At 38.7% G+C, this 20,810-nt stretch overlaps 1 protein-coding gene across 2 annotated transcripts; it reads left to right on the forward strand.

The window, feature by feature from the left end:
• Window positions 1–919: 919 nt before the first annotated feature.
• On the forward strand, window positions 920–19,701 carry C1H3orf85 (chromosome 1 C3orf85 homolog). 2 transcript variants are annotated; one of them, XM_070787532.1, is made up of 4 exons: window positions 920–1,014; window positions 1,115–1,167; window positions 16,801–16,934; window positions 18,445–19,701. In XM_070787532.1, the coding sequence occupies exons 2-4, from the start codon at window positions 1,119–1,121 to the stop codon at window positions 18,532–18,534; spliced, it is 273 nt and encodes a 90-aa protein (XP_070643633.1). In that variant the 5' UTR covers window positions 920–1,014; window positions 1,115–1,118; the 3' UTR covers window positions 18,535–19,701. The 2 variants fall into 2 exon arrangements, with proteins under 2 accessions (XP_070643633.1, XP_070643627.1); XM_070787526.1 differs by lacking the exon at window positions 920–1,014 and having other exon boundaries at window positions 1,035–1,167.
• Window positions 19,702–20,810: the final 1,109 nt, after the last annotated feature.

Consider the following 20,810-nt stretch of genomic DNA (forward strand, 5'->3'; position numbering starts at 1 on the left):
CCCTTTTATAACCACACACACCTACCCTATTCTATCCCTAAGCCCTGCTGCTGCTGCTGCTAAGTTGCTTCAGTCGTGTCCGACTCTGCATACACGGCAGCCCACCATACTCCCCCGTCCCTGGGATTCTCCAGGCAAGAATACTGGAGTGGGTTGCCATTTCCTTCTCCAATGCATGAAAGTGAAAAGCCAAAGTGAAGTCACTCAGTCGTGTCCGACTCTTTAGCGACCTCATGGACTGCAGCCCACCAGGCTCCTCTGTCCATGGGATTTTCCAGGCAAGAGTACTGGAGTGGGGTGCCATTGCCTTCTCCTCCCTAAGCCCTAGCAACTAATAAAATGTTCTTAATCTATAATCTTGTCATCTCAAGAAGCTTATATAAATGGAATCATACAGGTAAGTAACCAGTTGAGATTGGCTATTTTTACTCATCATAACTCCTCTGAGATTCATCCAAGTTGCTGTGTCTATCAATAATTTTTATTAAATTATTATTGAGTAGAAATGCATGGTGTAGATGTACCTCAATGCATTTAACTTTGAGCTGTTGAAGACATCTGGGTTGTTTCCACTTGTTTTCCAGTTTTTGCCGATTATTAATAAAGCTGCTAGGAACATACTTATACAGGTTTTTGTGTGAACATAAGTTTTCATTTCCCTGAGATGAATGTCCAGTAGTGCAATTGCTGGGTTGTATGGGAATTAACTGTATACTACTCAGATTTATAAGAAACTGCCAAACTGTTTTCCAACGTGACTGTACCATTTTATATCCCCCAGCAAAGTTTGGGTGATCCAGTTTTTCCACCTTCTTTGTTTTGTTTTGGTATGGTTTTTAGATTACATTAGGCTGTGTGGATGGTAAAATTAGTAGATAAATACATGGCCCATATAAGAACAGCCTGTAAAAAGTCAGTCCAAAGAGTCCAAAGGGTAAAAAGGCAGGAGTCGTATTAAAAAAGTCATCTCAAATCAAGCAACAGGCTCTCAGACTGAGGTCATAGGGCTTCCAGGTATGCAGGAAATGCTTCATATTCTTGGAAAGTAACCAGTATGCCCTAAAGCTCTGTTCAGTCTAAATTAAAATAAATAAATCTTTTGTTTCCAAAACAGGATCATGGCCTGTAAAATGCTTCAAGCTGCCCTGTGTTCAACATTGCTTATAGGTAAGAACCTATTTCTTTTTTTTCTTTATCATGTCTTTTACAACTGTTAGATTGATAGATAACCTCTTTTGACTTTTTAAAGAAATGGACAAGCATGTTTTATTCATAGGCCGACTTAAAGCATTAGGGAAGCTAAGCTATTGTGTTATGCTGTGGTTTTGAACATGTCAGTGTTAATTGTATGTGTGATCATTTTATTCCTAATTATGTATTAACATGTTACTATTGCCAGTCTATTTAACTGCTGCCTCTAAAGAAGTGCTCTGGTGTCCTTGAACAAAGAAAAATTTTAAATGTCTTTTAGAAAATGTAATATGTACATGATACAGTTATGTGGAAACCTCAAGGTACTTTGAGAGTGTGAATTCATTAACCTTTTAGGAAAACTGTAGCTCAGAGAGGTGCTGAAGGCACCAAAGGCCAGACGATTTGCTGCCAGATTGACCCAGTAACTCAGTGGCTTATATCTGAATTGAACTGGGAGGTCATTTCATATACAAAACTGAAAATACTTAGAAAGGTATAAATTATTTTCATGCTTAAATCTTTATAATTTATAAACACTTCTGATGAAGATGTTTAAATCAGAATTTCTATGTTTATAAACTTGAGACCTAACCAAAAGAAATGTGTATTTCTCTTGAGATACACAGAGATGAATAGTTATAGATACATATCTATATCTAGAGTATGAATCTAGATATGTGTGTTTACATATATATGTGTGCATAATTAACCCTTTATTCCTAAGTATATAAATAATTTTGACGAAGAGTTTTAATAATCTATATTGAACTTTGCATTTAGGACATGTTTAAACAAATGATTAAGCAAATTTTAGTGAAGTTCTTATTAAACCATTGTCCGCAAGGCATATACAGCCATACCCAGTTACAGCCCCCACCTCCAGATGAAGAAAGTGAGGTTGGTTCCATTTAAGAGGTTGATTATAATCCAGTGGTACAATGCTTTTCCTGGGCTGCTCACGCACACAGTTGACTTCATCGTGGGTGACAGTGGATGACTGCAAGGCTGAAAGAACTACTATTGGTCCACATCCCCTCTGTGAACACAGCAGGGTCAAAAATACCAGCCAAGAAGGGAAATGGTCTGTAAATGGACTTTTATAGACTTTCTTTAAAAACAAGTTGGAATTAACTTTAAGTCCAGCTGAAAAGAAAGTATGTTTACCTATAAAGACAATTGGTTTGACTAACTGTACTTGATAGATAAATAAGTAAAATTAAGTAGTCAAAGTTCATGAAAGAACAAATTGAGGATCAGAATCCAAGGATGAAGGGATGCTGACACTGCTGGATTAACCCTTCAGATCTCAGGAAAGAAGCCTTTACTGCTTGCAAGTGGAGGAGACTGCAGTCATTAGAACCAGATTCATTTGTTCCACTAAAAACTAGTTCAACTGACATTTTTTAAATCATATAGCTCTAAAGTAGGAAATAATAGCTTGATTCAACTTTCTTTATTTTTTCCCCACCCACCCATGCCCCCTTTTTCATTTAAGAATATAGCCTATTCATCTGCACTTCCCTGGAGCCCTTTTTCTTGCCGTAAGAAAACAACGATTTTTTAAAGTTTGTTTTTATTATTTAAAAAAGTTTTCTCTGTTACAGATTAGTTGTCTAATAAATTACTTTTGTCTAGAACTTAATTTGAAGTAAGTAGGGAAGAGATCTCATTATCTTTTTCCCTAGTGGGAATGCTGAAGAGCCTACTAAGTAATTAAATTTATGAGCAGAGTCCCCAAATTGTTTTACTGATTTTCTCAAAATAGTAACTTATACACCTTGGGGCTGATTCCCTGGTCAGAGAATTAGAAGTCCAACTGTCACAATTTCATTAAAAAACAAAACAAAATCGTCTCTTTAGCATTTAGGTCAAGAATTGCTTTCTTCTATAATAAGACAGCAAGTATTAACACTACTATTTAAAATATTTATTGTGTGTCAGGGGCTTTCCATATGTTGCTGCTGCTGCTAAGTCGCTTCAGTTGTGTCGGACTCTGTGGGACCCCATATGTTACCTTAGTTCAACTCTCATAATCACTCTGAAAATAGATGTTATGAGTCTTGTCGTACAAAGAGGAAACTGAGGCTTAGAGAAGTTAAATGACCAAGATACACAGTCAGTCAATGGTCAATGCCAGATTCATAGGGGCATCATGTAGGCAGCACAGCACAACTCCTCCCAAAAACGTGATAGAGCCAAGATCATAGCCACTGGTTCCACAAGAAAAGGTCAGAAGTTAGGGAGCTGGGGGATTTTATCTGAGAAAATAGAGCCAAACAAGGACACAACTAAGAACTGTTCCTAGTTGTACCGATTTAAAGAAAAATCCCAAAGTCAACATGTTCCTCCTCAACAGGGCACACTACAATGTGAATCAGCCATAAGTATACATATATTCCTCCCTCTTCAGATTCCACAAAGAAAGTGATGTCATATGATATTTATCTTTCTCTATCTTATTTACTTAGTATGATAATCTGTAAGTCCAACCATGTTGTTCCAAATGGCATTATTTCATTCTGTTATGGCTGAGTAATACTCCATTACATACGTGTATATGTATGTACCACCTCTTCTTTGTTCATTCGTTTATTGATGGAAACAGGCTGCTTCCATGTCTCAGCTATCGTAAATAGTGCTGCTATAACACTGGGGTGTATGTATCTTTTCGAATTAGAGTTTTCCTGGAAGTCCAGGAGTGGAATTGCTGAATCACATGGTAATTCTATTGTTTTTTAAGAGACTGTTCTCCATAGTGGCTACACCAAGTTACACTCCTGCCAATGGTCTAGGAGGGTTCCCTTTCTCCACACCTTCTCTGCTGCTGCTGCTGCTGCTAAGTCACTTCAGTCGTGTCCGACTCTGTGCGACCCCATAGATGGCAGCCCAAAAGGCTCCCCTGTCCCTGGGATTCTCCAGGCAAGAACACTGGAGTGGGTTGCCATTTCCTTCTCCAATGCGTGAAAGTGAAAAGTGAAAGTGAAGTCGCTCAGTCATGTCCAACTCTTAGCGACCCCATGGACTGCAGCCTACCAGGCTCCTCCGCCCATGGGCTTTTCCAGGCAAGAGGACTGGAGTGGGGTGCCATTGCCTTCTCCGACACCTTCTCTAGTGTTGGTTATTTGTAGACTTCCTGATCACGGCTCTTCTAACTGGTGTGAGGTGATTTGGATTTGCATTTCTCTAATAATTAGCAATGCTGAACACCTTTCCATGTGCCTATTGGCCATCTGTATATCTTCTTCAGAGAAATATCTAAGTAGGTCTTCTGCCCATTTTTTGACTGTTTATTTTTTTTTTTTTTTTATTGAGTTGTATGAATTTGTATATTTGGGAAATTAAGCCCTTGTTAGTCACACTGTTTGCAAATGTTTTTCTCCCAATCCATAGCTTGACTTTTCTTCTGGTTTATGGCTTCCTTTGCTGTGCAAAAGTTTTCAAGTTTCATTAGGTCTCTTTTGTTTGTTTCTGCTTTTATTTCCTTTGCCTTGGGAGACTGACCAAGAAATCGCTGCTACAATTTATGTCAGAATGTTTTGCCTAGGTTCCCTTCTAGGAGTTTATGGTGTCATGTCTTATATTTAAGTCTTTAAAACATTTTGGGTTTTATTTTTGTATATGGTGTGAGGGAGTGTTCTCACTTCACCGATTTACACGTGGCAGTCCAGCTCTCCCGACACCACTTGCTAAAGAGACTGTACTGTTTTCCCACTGTATGCGCTTACCTCTTTTGTCAAAGATTAATTGACTGTAAGTGGGTGGGTTTATTTCTGGGTTCTTTATTCTGTTCCATTGATCCATATGTCTGTTTTTGTGCTAATAATACGCTGTTTTGATTATTATAGCTTTGCAGTATTGTAACAGGGCACTTTAAAAACTGAAACAGAAAAAAAAAACAAAAAACTGAAACAGCCCCACTCACATTAAGAGGAAATATGGAAAGAGCACATATTTGGAAAGTGCTTCACTAAGTAAACCAATCCTTGGGGCCGACCCATCCATTAAAGAATTTGGGGGTTCATGCCCATATTGTTGGCTATGGTCAAATCTATCCATAAAATGCAAGCATGCCTTCTGGTTTTAGACAGTGTAAAAAATAAATGGCCTATGATCTGTTTCTCTAGCATAGTTCCAGCTCTTGTTTTTCAATCCAGAGTTAGTAACCAAGGGCAATTTGTCTTGAAAGGTTTTTTGTTTGCTTTTGTTTTGACAGGAGCCTTTAAGCTCACAGTTCTTCCTCCTAACCCTGTCAGTATCTCCAATCCTCACCTTTGCCTTCTCGGCGTAGAAGGAATGGACCTTCTCCGTCATCACTGCAAGTGCTCCACTTCCTCGGAGAGCCTATATTCCCTGATATAGTTTTAGTTTATTATATAAGATTTTGTTCTTAATTTTACCTACTCACTTTGGCTTAAGATTGACTGGTGCTCTCAAGAAAGTGAGCAGTGAGAATAAACTCACCGCCTATGACTAGATTCAATCAGCACTCTGTGTGTTGTAGAAATTTGTTAACCTGCCCACACGCCAACATCAGTTATGGCTCTAGGATTGGGAATCCCATCCACGTATGTAGGCAGTGACCGTGGAGTCGTCACTGATTGAATCACATAAAAAGGTGCCTTTCGTGAGTCACAGATGTCTCTGTCCACAAGATTAAAAACTAATAAAAGACCTGCCAGCTTCAGAAATACTCCCCAGGAAATTACATAGTCATGCGTGGGAACACGTATATGGGTATATGTTACTGTGTTGAGAGCGGGTTAAAACAGATTGAAGTTAAACTCAAGTAATACCAGTTTCTGTTTGCTTTTCAAAGTACTCGATACATCAGCAACGGTAATGTCAATAAAGCCAAAGTTCCCGAGTTAAAAGTTCAGTTTCGAAAGCGTTTTATTAACAGACAGGTTAATCATGAGGACCTGTAAGCTGGTCCTAGAGTTTAGCACCTCTTTCTTTTCTCCAGTTCACTCCCATTGGCCCTCTTTGCTTTCCTGCCTTTACTTCCCCTATTTGCCTTGCCCCTTGCCCCATGACTTTTCACCTTTTGTAACCTTTGTAACTCCCCTTCTTCTGTCTCTCCTTCCTTTGACTTCCTTTCTTGATTTCTCTCTTCTCCTTCTTCCTTCTTTTCTCTCCTTCACCATTTTCCCCTCACAATCCAAATTTCTCATCTCTTTCTCTCTTCCCCTTCCCTTCTCTTTCTCAATTTTATGTGAACTGCAGCAAAGTGAGAGAATACATTATACTAAAATACAACTCTTCAATCTTCTATCATGAAGTTTTGGGTTAGTGACCAAAGTTTAGAGTGGGAAATAAAAAATAAGAATTTCACTATTTGTAAAGAAAATTCTTTACTTACAGAATTTTCAAATCCAAAAATATGAATGTAAACTTGGGTATTTTAATCTCTCACAAAATTATAAAGTTTGTCCTACAGTTAGAGAGCTCTTTGAAAATTTTATCATATTGCCAAGACATCTGTGTATTCTTTTCTCCTCATCTTCTTTGGTACTTAATTCTTAATGATCATTTATACTTTATTTTAGTACTTTATTTACAAGTGCACATAATGGCCTGGGCACCTATTTCATCTTTTTTTTTTTTTTGAAGACATAAACATTTAAAGGACAAGAGTTGAGACTCAGTCTAAGAAAATAGTAAATAATAAATATTCTTAATACTGGGGTCAGTTGCCATTCCCTTTTCCAGGGAATCTTTGCAACCCAGGGATCAAACCCAGGTCTCCCACACTGCAGGCAGATTCTTTACCATCTAAGCCACCAGGGAAACCCTTAATTCCTCATACTGAGTTCTAAGTGCTCTACTTCCAGAATCCCGTTCCTAAGTATTTTTGAGCTTGTGGAAGGACTGTAGTGCTTATCTCCATGTTCAGCATGAACATCAGTATCCCCTACACCTGAGGGAAATAGCTCACTGAGGGCTTATCCTATGAAACTGGCAGTCTTTCTGTCCCCACTGAATCCCTTCACGTTTACTTAATAGACAGTGAATCAGGAATGATAAGCTACCACTGGTTGGAGTGCCCTTGTCTGTGCTCCTTTTTTTGTTTCCTGTTTCTTAGTGAGGCTCTGAGACAACTCACCTGTTGGGTTCTCTGACACCTTCTAACACATAGCATTCCACTTCTTGGTCCTGGTTTTGATCAAGTTGAGAAATAAATCAGAGTTGATTATGGAAGGCAGCCCATTTATTACTGAGAAAGGCTAATGAGGCAAATGGAATATAGTTGGATCACAGAGTTTGGAAAATTTAATATACAGTTTCAGCTTGTAGAACCAGAACAAAAAGTGTGCCCTCTGAGGGTGGCTCACTCTCAAGAGGAAAAAGGATGAATGAGCTGGACATGCCAACTTATGCCTCTTGGATGTACCAAGAGGGAGCTCTCAGTGAGCCCCCTCTGCACAAAAAGAAAGGGAGTCTGCCATCAGACTCTGCCCTTCCATTCTGCATCTTACATTTCACATCAGGCTTTCTGATCTTTTTAGTGTATGTGCTGTGCTTAGTTGTTCAGTCATGTCCGAGTCTTTGTGACCCCATGGACTGTAGCCTGCCAGCCTCCTCTGTCCATGGGGATTCTCCAGGCAAGAATACTGGAGTGGGTTGCCATGCCCTCCTTCAGCGGATCTTCCCAACCCAGAGATTGAACCCAGGTCTCCCGCATTGCAGGCAGATTCTTTACCATCTGAGCCACCAAGGAAACCCTTCTTATTACAAGTACCATTTTTCATAATCATAAGCATATTATATAGACTATTTAGTAATTTCCCCATTATCAAATTTAAAGACTCTTTTTCAACCTCTCCTGGGTAATAGCAATATGGGCAGTCTTTCCACTTCTGACTATACAGCTTCCCTGTTTAATATTTATTTTATTTATTATTTATTTATTTGGATGCACCACATCTTAGTTGCAACTCATGGGATCTTTAGTTGAGACATGCGAACTGTTGGCTGCAGTACATAGAATCTATTTCCCTGATCAGGGATGGAACCTGGGCCCCAAGCATTGGGAGCAGGGAATCCTAGTCACTGGACCACCAGGGAGGTACTATATTAGTTCAGTTCAGTTCAGTTCAATCGCTCAGTTGTGTCCGACTCTTTGCAACCCCATGAATTGCAGCATGCCAGGCCTCCCTGTCCATCACCAACTCCCGGAGTTCACTCAAACTCACGTCCTTCGAGTTGGTGATGACATCCAGCTATCTCATCCTCTGCCATCCCCTTCTCCTCCTGCCCTCAATCCCTCCCAGCATCAGAGTCTTTTCCAATGAGTCAACTCTTCGCATCAGGTGGCCAAAGTACTGGAGTTTCAGCTTTAGCATCATTCCGTCCAAAGAAATCCCAGGGCTGATCTCCTTCAGAATGGACTAGTTGGATCTCCTTGCAGTCCAAGGGACTCTCAAGAGTCTTCTCCAACACCATAGTTCAAAAGCATCAATTCTTTGGCGCTCAGCTTTCTTCATAGTCCAACTCTCACATCCATACAAGACTACTGAAAAACCATAGCCTTGACTAGACGGACCTTTGTTGGTGAAGTAATTTCTCTGCTTTCGAATATGCTATCTAGGTTGGACATAACTGTCCTTCCAAGGAATAAGTGTCTTTCAATTTCATGGCTGCAGTCACCATCTGCAGTGATTTTGGAGCCCAAAAAAATAACGTTTGACACTGTTTCCACTGTTTCCCCATCTATTTCACATGAAGTGATGGGACCAGATGCCATGATCTTCGTTTTCTGAATGTTGAGCTTTAAGCCAACTTTTTCCCTCTCCTCTTTCACTTTCATCAAGAGGCTTTTTAGTTCCTCTTCACTTTCTGCCATAAGGGTGGTGTCATCTGCATAACTGAGGTTGTTGATATTTCTCCCGGCAATCTTGATTCCAGCTTGTGCTTCTTCCAGCCCAGCGTTTCTCATGATGTACTCTGCATAGAAGATAAATTAGCAGGGTGACAATATACAGCCTTGATGTACCCCTTTTCCTATTTGGAACCAGTCTGTTGTTCCACGTCCAGTTGTAACTGTTGCTTCCTGACCTGCATATAGGTTTCTCAAGAGGCAGGTCAGGTGGTCTGGTATTCCCATCTCTTTCAGAATTTTCCACAGTTTATTGTGATCCACACAGTCAAAGGCTTTGGCATAGTCAATAAAGCAGAAATAGATGTTTTTCTGGAACTCTCTTGCTTTTTCAATGATCCAGCAGATGTTGGCAATTTTCCCTTACTTCCACACTGCCTATCAAGCCATGATGGGCACTCATCTGTTGTGTGCATAATGTGAATATATTTTTATTTGTATTGCTTTAACTGGCCAGGTCTATTTTGATTTCCCTTTCACTTATTTCCATCTGTCTCAGTTTGAACAGAACTAAGTCTCAGTAAATTCCTTGACAATAGTAGGGGCTGTGCCCACTTAGTATATTCTATACACTTTCAATATAATACCATAGAGAGGAAGTAATTTTCAGTTAATGACCTATTTGTTATGAATGTATTCCAGTTCAGAATGTTAGAACTGAAAAAGACCTTAGAGACCATATGACTCAGGCTTGTTTTGCAGAGCAGAAAATGGAGACACAGGAGAAAGAAGTGGCTTAGCGATCTAAGTTATTGCAGGGCCAGAGTAAGATTCCAGGTCTCTGACCCTTCTTGGCCTGCGTGGGGAAAGCTGTGATCTCAAATATCTCCACATTCTGTAGTGTCTGCCTTATTTCTACCATACAGGCTTTTCTGCATAAGATATTCCACAAATGTTTAGATGATAGGTTGAGCTTGACAGGTCCTATTAAAACTGACTATAATACAGGATGAAAGCAAGGAGGGTATGTCGGGAGTCGGAAAGAAAGAGAGGAAGATTTTTTTTCATAGCTTATGATTATAAAGTTTAAAACCAACCTGGTTGATACTGCCTACATTAAAACACACACACACACACACACATATTTTAAAACCAAAAGAGTAATAGAACTCAGGGTTCAGTTTTCAATCCCCAGCAGTATTCTATAGGTTTGCAAACACAAAAGTCTGATCTTGCTCTCACTAACTTTCAAGGTTGATCAGACAGAATGAAAAAGGGAGGGGAAACTTCTCAAGCAGAGAAGATAATAGCATGCCCTTCTACATTACTTGCATTTTATTTCCAGCCCTGCCACTGACTTACTATGTGACCTTGAGTGAGTCATTTCATCTCCAGATGTCAATTTTCTCATTTGTAAAGTAGGATAATAAATACTGCTTTCTGTCTTTCTCATGGGTGATGTTATTATCACCACCAATTAATATTTATTGGGTGCCTGTTGGGTGCATACTACTGAGGTAGGAGTTTTGTTCTGGAAGGTGGGAAGAAGAGGAGATGAAACATTTTCCATAAGCATAGAGATTTACAAAAGACAGAATTATTAGAGCTTAAAATAGTTATGGCTTATATTTTAAAGCATGCCTCTCTGCCAAGGTTTATGTAACAGCATTTTTTCTTATTGTACAATACACCAGGATAATTATGGTACAGAATATTGGTTTTACTTTTGGATGTTATGTTCCATATAACATTATTTTAAACAATTACTATACTTTCTTATGTAGCTGTAATTTTATTCTAAACATAATTTATTTCAAAATATTTATTAGTATGGATGTCATTAGATCTATTTGCCTAGCCACTACTTCTGTTTCTCTTTTTTTTTTTTTAAGAAAAAATCTACATTAAACATGTAACACTATAATTACCACCTTTTCAAAGAGAATGAAGAGAAATCTGAAAAGTCACTTGTTAACACATCCCAGCTAAAACCAAAGTTTTAATGCTGGTTCATCCACAGAAATCATTCCGAATGACTGATTGTCCTGTTCTCTACAAATCAATCCTGTCTTTTCATTCCTGCTGTCACTTACCTGAATCAAGTCCTACTAATCTCTCATCTGGACTGTTTGATGAGCTGCCTACTTTGTGCCTCTCACTCTGCTCTCTTCCTTTTACCACCTGTTCTCCACACCCCCAACAAAGGAATTTTCCAAGGTTAATCTGTGAATAAACAAAATGTTGGCATATACATATACAGTATTATTCAGCCTTAAAAAGGAATGAAATGCTGACATATGCTACAACATGGATAAAGCCTGAACACTAAGTGAAGTCCGTCAGATACAAAAGGACAAATTTTGCATGGCTCCTCTTAAGGTACCCAGAATAAGCAAATTCATAAAGACAGAAGGTAAATGGTGGTTACCAGGGGTTGGGGGAGAGGGTAATGGGAGTTATTGCTCAAAGAGTAAAGAATCTATTGGGAATGATGAAAAAGTCTGGAGATGGGGTGGTTGCATGACATTGCAAATATATTTGATGCCACTGTATCATACAATAAAAGATGATTCAAATGATATCACAATAAAAAGATTTCAAAAGTACATCTAGTCTTATCGTTTTCCCTGTTCAGAAAAGATAATTATTTACAGAGTAAAGTCCAAATTCCTTGGTATGATGGTAGGATCTTCCTGATTGTAGCTCCAGCTTATCTTTCCAACATTAACTCTGACACATCTATACCACAAACAACCCTACCTTTCAATCACGTTGGCAAAGTGAGGGTCACTGAGTCACATAACATCAAGCAGAGCAGTTCCCTGTGCCTTACTCTGCTCCTCTGATCCTGGGCTCTCCAAGTTTCTTCAGCCTGGAATGTGTGTTCTTTTCTTCCCCTCCCTTCCTCCTAACTGTGGAAACCTCATCCTTTGAAGCTTAATTCAGAATCAACTTCTCTGTGAGACCTTCCTTCCAGTATCGGAATTAATCACTGCCCCTTCAGATAATCTAGTCAAAATATGCTGCTGTTGCTGCTAAGTCGCTTCAGTCGTGTCCAACTCTGTGCAACCCCAGAGACGGCAGCCCACCAGGCTCCCCCGTCCCTGGGATTCTCCAGGCAAGAACACTGGAGTGGGTTGCCATTTCCTTCTCCAATGCATGAAAGTGAAAAGGGAAAGTGAAGTTGTGTCCGACTCCTAGCGACCCCATGGACTGCAGCCTACCAGGCTCCTCTGTCCATGGGATTTTCCAGGCAAGAGTCCAGAGTGGGGTGCCATTGCCTTCTCCAGTCAAAATATATCTTCTTATAATTATTTTTCAATTCTGAATATAATATGTGTTTCCTAGTGGCAAGACTTATTTACTGATTATCTTCCATGCAGTAGGAATTAGGGTGAGGCAAGTAGAGGTCTTATGGCACAAAATTTGTATAACCCTAAGAGAGAATTCCTTCTTTTTTTGTACTTTTTAAATTGAGGTATAGTTCATTTACAATGCTGTATTAGTTTCAAATGGGGCTTCCTTGGTGGCTCAGATGATAAAGAATCTGCCTGCAATATGGGAGACCCAGGTCCAATCCCTGGGTCTAGAAGATCCCCTGGAGAAGAGAACGGCAACCCACTTCAGTATTCTTGCCTGGAGAATTCCATGGACAGAGGAGCCTGGTGGGTTCCCATCCACTGGGTTGCAACTTATCAAATAACACAAAAATGGATTCATTTTGATATTTGGCAAAAGTAATACAATTATGTAAAGTTTAAAAATAAAATAAAATTAAAAAAAATGAATTCTTTACTTTTTTGAATATTTTAAATTGAGATATAGTTCATTTACAAGGTTGTGTTAGTTTCAAGCATACAACAAAGTGATTCATTTACACATATATATCGGAGAAGGCAATGGCACCCCACTCCAGTACTCTTGCCTGGAAAATCCCATGGGCGGAGGAGCCTGGTAGGCTGCAGTCCATGGGGTCGCTAAGAGTCGGACACGACTGAGCGACTTCACTTTCACTTTTCACTTGCATTTTCATGCACTGGAGAAGGAAATGGCAACCCACTCCAGTGTTCTTGCCTTGAAAATCCCTGGGACAGAGGAGCCTGGTTGACTGCCGTCTATGTGGTCGCACAGAGTCAGACAGGACGGAAGCGACTTAGCAGCAGCAGCATACATTCATATGTATATATATACACATTTTTTCAGATTCTTTCCCATTATATGTTTTTATAAAATATTGAATATAGTTCCCTGGGCTATACAGTCGGTCCTTGTTTTATCTCTCTGCCCCTCACTCTCGCACTATCCTCTTTGGTAATGGTAAGTTTGTTTTCTATGTCAGTTAATTCCTTCTTATATTTTATGCCCTACTGACTTCACTTGCCTCATCTAATCTCAACTCTGGTATTAAGCAGTTTATATTGATAATAGTTAGTGCTTATCATGCATTGTTTTAGTTATCTACTACAGCATAACTAATTTCCCCAAACTTTAGCAGCTTAAAACATTAAATACTTATTATTTCATGATTTCTAAGTGTCAGCAATTTGGGGGTGTCTCGGGTTCTGACTGAGGATCTCTCGTGAGGTTGCAGTAAAGATACTAATGGGAGCTGTGGTCCTCTTAAGGTTTGACTGGAGCAAAGGCATCAGGTTCACAGGTGGTTCACTTACATGACTGTTGGTGGAACACTTCAGTTTCTTGATGTGCTGGCCTCTCCTTTAGGGCTGCTTGAGTGTCCTTCCAACACGGCAGGTGACTGGCCTTAGTGTAAGCCATCCGAGAGCAGGGCACAGCAGGACCTGTAATGTCTTTTATGTCATAGCCACAGGAATCACACACTGTCATTGCCTCAGGAGTCTGTGATTACACAGGTCAGCCCTACTAAGAGAAAGAGGGGACCACATGAATACTAGCAGCTAGGGAATCTTTGGGGATCATCTTAGAGGATGGCTTCCATAGACATGTTACTTTGATTGTACTGATTAGATTACCTAGCAGCAGGTTAGTAACTATTATCTTCTGAAGTCAACATTTGCTTTTTACTTTTAAATCATTGAATAAATAAAACTGCTAATTTTTTATAAATAGAGAATATGTCTGAGTCATTTTTCGATCCTCTGTTAGTAGTACTGAGTTTTGCACCCAGAGGCATCTTGACTGATGTTTAATATCCAGAGAGGCTGTTGTTTTCTTTTTTTAAAACTATTATATTGAAGTATTGCTGACTAGCAATGTTGTGATAGTTTCAGGTGGACAGCAAATGGACTCAACCATATATATACATGTATCCATTCTCCCCTAAACATCCCTCCCATTCAGGCTGTACATAACATCAAGCAGAGTTTCCTGTGCTATACAGTAGGCCCTTGCTGGTTATCCATTTCAAACAAAGCAGTGTGTGCATGTTGATCCCAAACTCCCTAACTATACCATCCTCCCACTCTTCCCCACTGGTAACCATAGTTTGTTCTCTAAGTCTCTCAGTCTTTTTGTTTTCTAAATAAGTTCATTTGTATCATTTCTTTTTAGTTTCCTCACATAAGGGATATCATATAATGCTTAAGGGATATTATATGATACTTGAGGGATATCATATGATACTTCTCTTTCTTTTTGACTTACTTCACTCCCTATGACAATCTCTAGTTCCATCCATGTTGCTGCACATGGCATTATTTCACTCTTTTTAATGACTGAGTAGTATTCTATTGTGTATATGTACCACATCCTCCTTATCCATTCAACAGACTATCATTTTCAATATCTGTTTGGAACTAGAGCTTACTAGATTGACAAACTAAACTAGAAATAATAGAGCTGATAACTAGAATCCTGCTTAGAACTCAAGGCCAATCTTGGGAAAGCATGAGATCATAAGGAATATGTAAATAATGGTTATTTCCTTTTTTTTTCATAAACATAAAATATTTTTATAATCTGACCCCTAGCAACCCTCCCTCTTAGTAATAATATAGTGCAATGGCTCTGAAGGGAGAATTCTATTTCCCTCTCCCACTAGCTCTGTGGCCTTAGACCTATTATTTAACTTTTTTTGTGCTTTAGTTCCCTTGTATACAAAATAAAGTGATTAACAGTACCATTTCTTAGGTTTGTTGTGAGTATTAAATAAGGGATTCCCTGATAGCTCAGTTGGTAAAGAATCTGCTTAGACCCCAGTTCAATTCCTGGGTCAGGAAGATCTGCTGGAGAAGGGAAAGGCTCAGTAAATAAGGTAATTCAGGTATAATATTTAGCACAATGCTCAATAATTGTTAACTAAATTTATATAAAACTCTAATCCAGCCACCTCTAACCACTGTTTTCAGACATTGGTCTTGTAGATTTCCTAATGTCATACCTTTGTTCACATCACTTTTTAAGTTTCAGATTAAAAGACTTTTCCCTTCTTTCATTATGCTAGACATAATCTTTCCTTATGCTAGACAAATCTTCCCTTCACAGAATAGGTTAAGCAGTTTCCCTGACCATGAAAATATCTGCTTGTGCTCTGATACTCCAATCTTTCCCAAGCTACCTTGAAAGTAAGTGAAAGTAGTGAAAGTTTTAGTTGCTCAGTCGTGTCCGACTCTTTGCAACCTAATAGACCATAGCCTGCCAGGTTCCTCTGTTCATGGGATTCTGCAGGAAAGAATACTGGAGTGGGTTGCCAGGGGATCTTCCCAACCCAGGGAATCTTCCCAACCCAGGGATCAAACCTGGGTCTCCTGCATTACAGGCAGATTCTTTACCATCTGAGTCACCAGGGAAGCTCCCTTAGCACAGTCAAATCCTGTGTATCCTTATTTTGTTTTGTATCTTGACCCTTTATCCCCTCTCCTATAGAAGGGAGGTTTCATATTTATAGATCACTATAACCCTAACCTATACAGATTATTGGACAATGAAGGCTTGTTAATGATGAAGATATAAAGTGTCTAATGTAACATTACTTACAGTTTGATTCATAATAAATGCTTCTTTATCACAAGCAATGAACAGATTTATATTGTTACCATGAATAAGTCAGGAGTATGTTCTTCCTTTATAACATGGTTGTGTTTTATTCAAGAATGAAAGCATAATATAGACTGTTAAAATTTCAAGATCCTAAAGAAGTATGGGTTTTTTAAATTACTTTTTTCTTAATTTTAGAGTGAGAAGAAGATAGAAAATGCAAGCCTGCTTGCATTTAAAGAAGGCTCTCTCAATGTTAACAATGTTAACTACAGTTTCAGATTTGGGATCAGTCTACTTCAAAATGAAAGATATGTTCTATTTTAACAGGATGAGAAAGCAAAAATAAGATTGTAGACTTACAGGTTTGAACCAAGTGATTTACATCTGTTAATTTATCCAATCTTTATAGTAAGCCTGTTATTGTCTGTGTTATTATTGTTTTTATTATTGTTATATCTCTTTACAGACAGGAAAACTAGAGCTCAGAGAAACTAAGCAACTTGCCTAAAAAAGGGATAGAGCTGAAATTTGAATTTCAGTCTGCAGTCTCCCATACATGAACAGAAACTCTGAAACTCTTCTCCATCCACCACACAGCGTTGGCTGCATGCTGTGTGATACGCAGGTCACATAGGGTGATGAGAGGACAAAGATGCCAAAGGACTGAGGAGCAGCCATTGGCCCCAGGGCATAGATTTTCCAGAGTATCCTTCTTAGGTGCCCTTCCTCTCAAACACCATGGATGCTTTAAGAGGACACAATTTCTTTAAGAGGAAACACTCAGATGTAAACTATTGCCTTAAAAGATGCTGTGCTGTTGGACTCAATTACAGGAGTACTGGGAGCACCATTTTTATTGGAGGACCCAGCAAACCAGTTCCTACGTCTCAAAAGACACATATATTTGCAGGATTACTGGAACCCAGATCACAGCCCGAATACGTGGGGAAACACACTGGTTGATCAGGTATTTGCATTACAAACAAAAGGCCCTTCACTATCTCCCTTTTTAATAAAAATGAAATTTTTATTTTATATTGGCATACAGTTGATTAACAATGTTGTGTTCGTTTCAGGTGTACAACAAAGTGATTCAGTTATACATATGCACAATCTCTATTTTTAAATAAGCATGGTAGCAACTGGCATTACACACCACCAGCCCAATTCCTATTTTCCTCTCTCTAGCTGTCCTGAGCTATACCTGCTCTTTCCTCCCCATGAAGAGGCTTTCATCTAGTAAATCCACCTCCTCCTTCAACACTAAGATCTAATGTTCCCTTCTTTCTGAAGCCTTTTCTTTCTTTCCAGGAAGGCATCTGTCCTTCCTTCTTCTCTCATCTTTGCAAGCTGTTCACATGTGAATAGTTCTCAAATGTCACCCTGGAATTATTTGTTGCATGCACCTGATCTCCCTACCTAGACTAAAAATGTAAGGTGCTTGTCTTATCCATCAAGGTCATTATTCTCAAGTTTCAGTGAATTAATTATTATATGGTTGGGCAGATGGATGGAGGTATCATGGTCATATTTTAGTTCCCTCTTAGCAGTTGACTAGCTAGTTTTTCTCTGTGATAATTATCCAAGCCTTTACTGTCATTCCTTCATTTGCTTGCTTTTTGTTCATTATCCTATTTATTTGTATTCTTACCCCAAGAGAAATGAAGAAATTTTCATTACCCAGTTTTATTTCATTCTTACTTTTTTGATGGAAGACAACATTGAAACTCCAGGCCAAATGAAATTGCTGGCTTATTTGAGGATCTCAATTATTCATGACTTTCCACTATAATTTTGCAATTTAGGGAAAAATGTACAATTAATTGATTAATTAATTAATTCCTTCAATTATTTATTCTTTCTTTTCACTGTATCAGGCTCTGATTAGCACCAGTCATAAGGGTATATAAATAATATATTTATATAACATAAAGTCAGAAAGAAATGAATGTCCTTGTTTTGCTGGGGCCTGGGTCTCATCCTTACTCTGCTTGGCTGGATTTTAACTTGTCAACTAGGACCAGCTTGTTTTTGCTTAGCATTTGTTCCTGAAAAACACCAGCTTGAATAATGCATTTCATTTTATGCCTGTTTTTATCCAACAGGCATCATTTAGAAGTATTAAAACAAGACATTTGTTTATATGGCAAATGAAATAATTACATAAGCTGGTAGACTGGGTCTTCATTATGGAATATTGAAATTTTCAAGCACATTCTTGCCTATAATTGTATAATGAACTGACAGTTACCATAATGTAACAAGACTCTACTGCATTGGTTCACCCTATGGCCCCATATGTACTGCAAAATATTTGAGCATTTAAGTAAACAGATCACTGAGAGTGTGAATACCAAACCTTACTCTTCCATAGTATTTCTCTCAGTCTTTCAGGAATATCTGCATGATAATCAGAATAATTGACGAGACATGTTCTAAATACTGAGAGATCATGACTTAAGTTTATTTTGTTGCAGGCTCATGAAACATGGACTGCTTTGAAAACGACAGCACAGTATTATCTGAATCTGAATACTTTCACCCTTGACACGTATACTGCCCAGTAAATGTACCTTGCTGGTTAAACCAGGATAACAAGAATAGTGGGACCCAAAAAGTGGCGATGTACCCCAACCACCAGCTTTGGGGACCTGAGGGCAAATCCGCACCACTTACTATATTATTTATGTCTGCCTCATGGAGCCATTGAAAGGAGTAAATATGGAAATCCACACTGATACCTCGAATTAGAAGTTCTCAATAAATGGTAGCTCTTAAAATGATAACTGAAATAAAGACTGCAGTAATAACATTTACCAAAAAGGAGCTTTTATGGGAACAGAAAATATAAAGCAAAACGTAGTGTCATTAAAACTCTCTGTCCAGGGACTTCCTCAGTGGTCCAGTGGTTAAGAATCTGCCTTCCAATGCAGGGGAGGAGAGGTCAGTCCCTGGTCGGAGAACTAATATCTCACATGCCGCGGGGAAGTCTGGGCACCACAACTACAGAGCCTGAGTGCTATAGAGCCCAAGAGCTGCAACTGGAGAAAAGCCTGTGCACCTTAACGAAAGATGCCACATTCCACAGTAAAGATCCTGCGTGCTGCAACTAAGTCTAGATGCAGCCAAATTTTTAAAAAATAATTAAAATTAAAAAAAAAAAACTGTCCAAAAAGGAAACAAAACAAAACAAACCTCCTGTTGGTAACTCCTGCTTTCTACTGCCTTTTCTTTGAAAGAGTTAGTTCACTTTCCATTCAAGGAAGGAAATGGAATCTCTCAAGTGGAGCTGGTCCTCACCTCTTTTCTTCAATATTTGTCACTTCCTGAACAACAACAAAGCCAGTCTATTCCAAGACCATACTTCTGTTAAATCACAGCTGTACTGCTGTGGGCAATAGAGAACAAAATCTTAACTCATTTTGGGAAATAGATGATGACTAGGAGTCCAGTGGAACCCATAAATCTGTAAGCTTTCCTTAGAAATTTTGTAAAATTTGTGCAATTTTTGTATTCTGGTTTATAATATATTTATGATTGTTTCAATATGAAACAACAATTTTAAAGAAGCCTCACATCCATTATCAGTCACTCCCCATCCCCACCACACCCCAGCCCCTAATAACCACTAATAAATTTTCTGAAGCTATTTTTTTAAAAAAAGGAAGAAATAATATTTTAAACTTACCAGTCATGTGCTTTTATTCATCTTTCCAATAAAGCTTTAAAATTGACTCTACAGAAAAGTGGGCTACATTTATCCTATAGTTTTCCATATATCCATGGAATACTTCAGTAGTCTAGTTTAAGAAGTACTGAGAAATGATATAACCAATCATCAAGACACTCCCCCAAATCACAGATAAGTGGATTTGCCTTCGAAAGTCCATTTCTTTGTACACCTGCATCAATTGTTCTCTGCAGGGATTTCTTTTGGTAAATAAAAGCATCCCCTGCAGACCATAGTTGATCTAATGGTCTTAAAACAGTCTTGAACACTTTTTCAGCAGCAAAAATCAGATGCCAAGAGCTGCACTGTAAAGACGCTGCCCAGCACTTTATTCTCCAAAAGGGCACTGGTGGCTACTCAGTATTCCATATTTCTTATCCCATCCCTTACAGATATTTTCAGTGAGAAATTTGAAGCTAATGCATAATTTATTATGTTAACTGTTACCCTTTTCTAATACAGATAAACAGATTTTTTAATCAAAGCACAACCAAATGAAAGAAAAGAAATCATTTAGTTTTATACTAAGAAATAAATTTGACAACAATAACATACATTTTGATACCACAAAGTTCTACACTTTCATTGTTTAATAAAAAAAAGTAGGGAATGTCTATGTATTGCTCAGGGATCCTCTGAGTCAGAATCAATAGAATGTGTATATAAACAGAAAGAGATTAAGGAATCCACTCATGTTTACAAATGCTGCAGAGTCTAAAACTACAGGATAGGTTGGCAGACTGGGGACCAGACAAGAATCAATGTTACAATTCAAATCTAAAGAACACTGGGCTAGAAAACCAGGGAAGAGCTAATCTTAAAGTCCTAGTCCTAAGGCCATCTGCTGGCAGAATTCCCTCTTGCTCAGGAGAGGTCGGCCTGTTGTCAGGCCTTTAACTGATTGGATGAGTTACAGAGGGCAATCTGCTTTACTCAAAGTCAGCTAATTTAAGTGTTAATCTCATCCAAAAGCACCCTCACTGAAACACGCAGAATAGTTTGAAGACATATCTGAGCAGAGTGACCCAGTCAAGTTGACACATAAAATTAACCATTACAACCTATTTTAAGTGATTAAATTGTCTACACACACACACATACACACTCAGTTGT

The sequence above is a fragment of the Bos indicus genome, chromosome 1, assembly GCF_029378745.1.
Source record: "Bos indicus isolate NIAB-ARS_2022 breed Sahiwal x Tharparkar chromosome 1, NIAB-ARS_B.indTharparkar_mat_pri_1.0, whole genome shotgun sequence".
NCBI lineage: Eukaryota > Metazoa > Chordata > Mammalia > Artiodactyla > Bovidae > Bos > Bos indicus.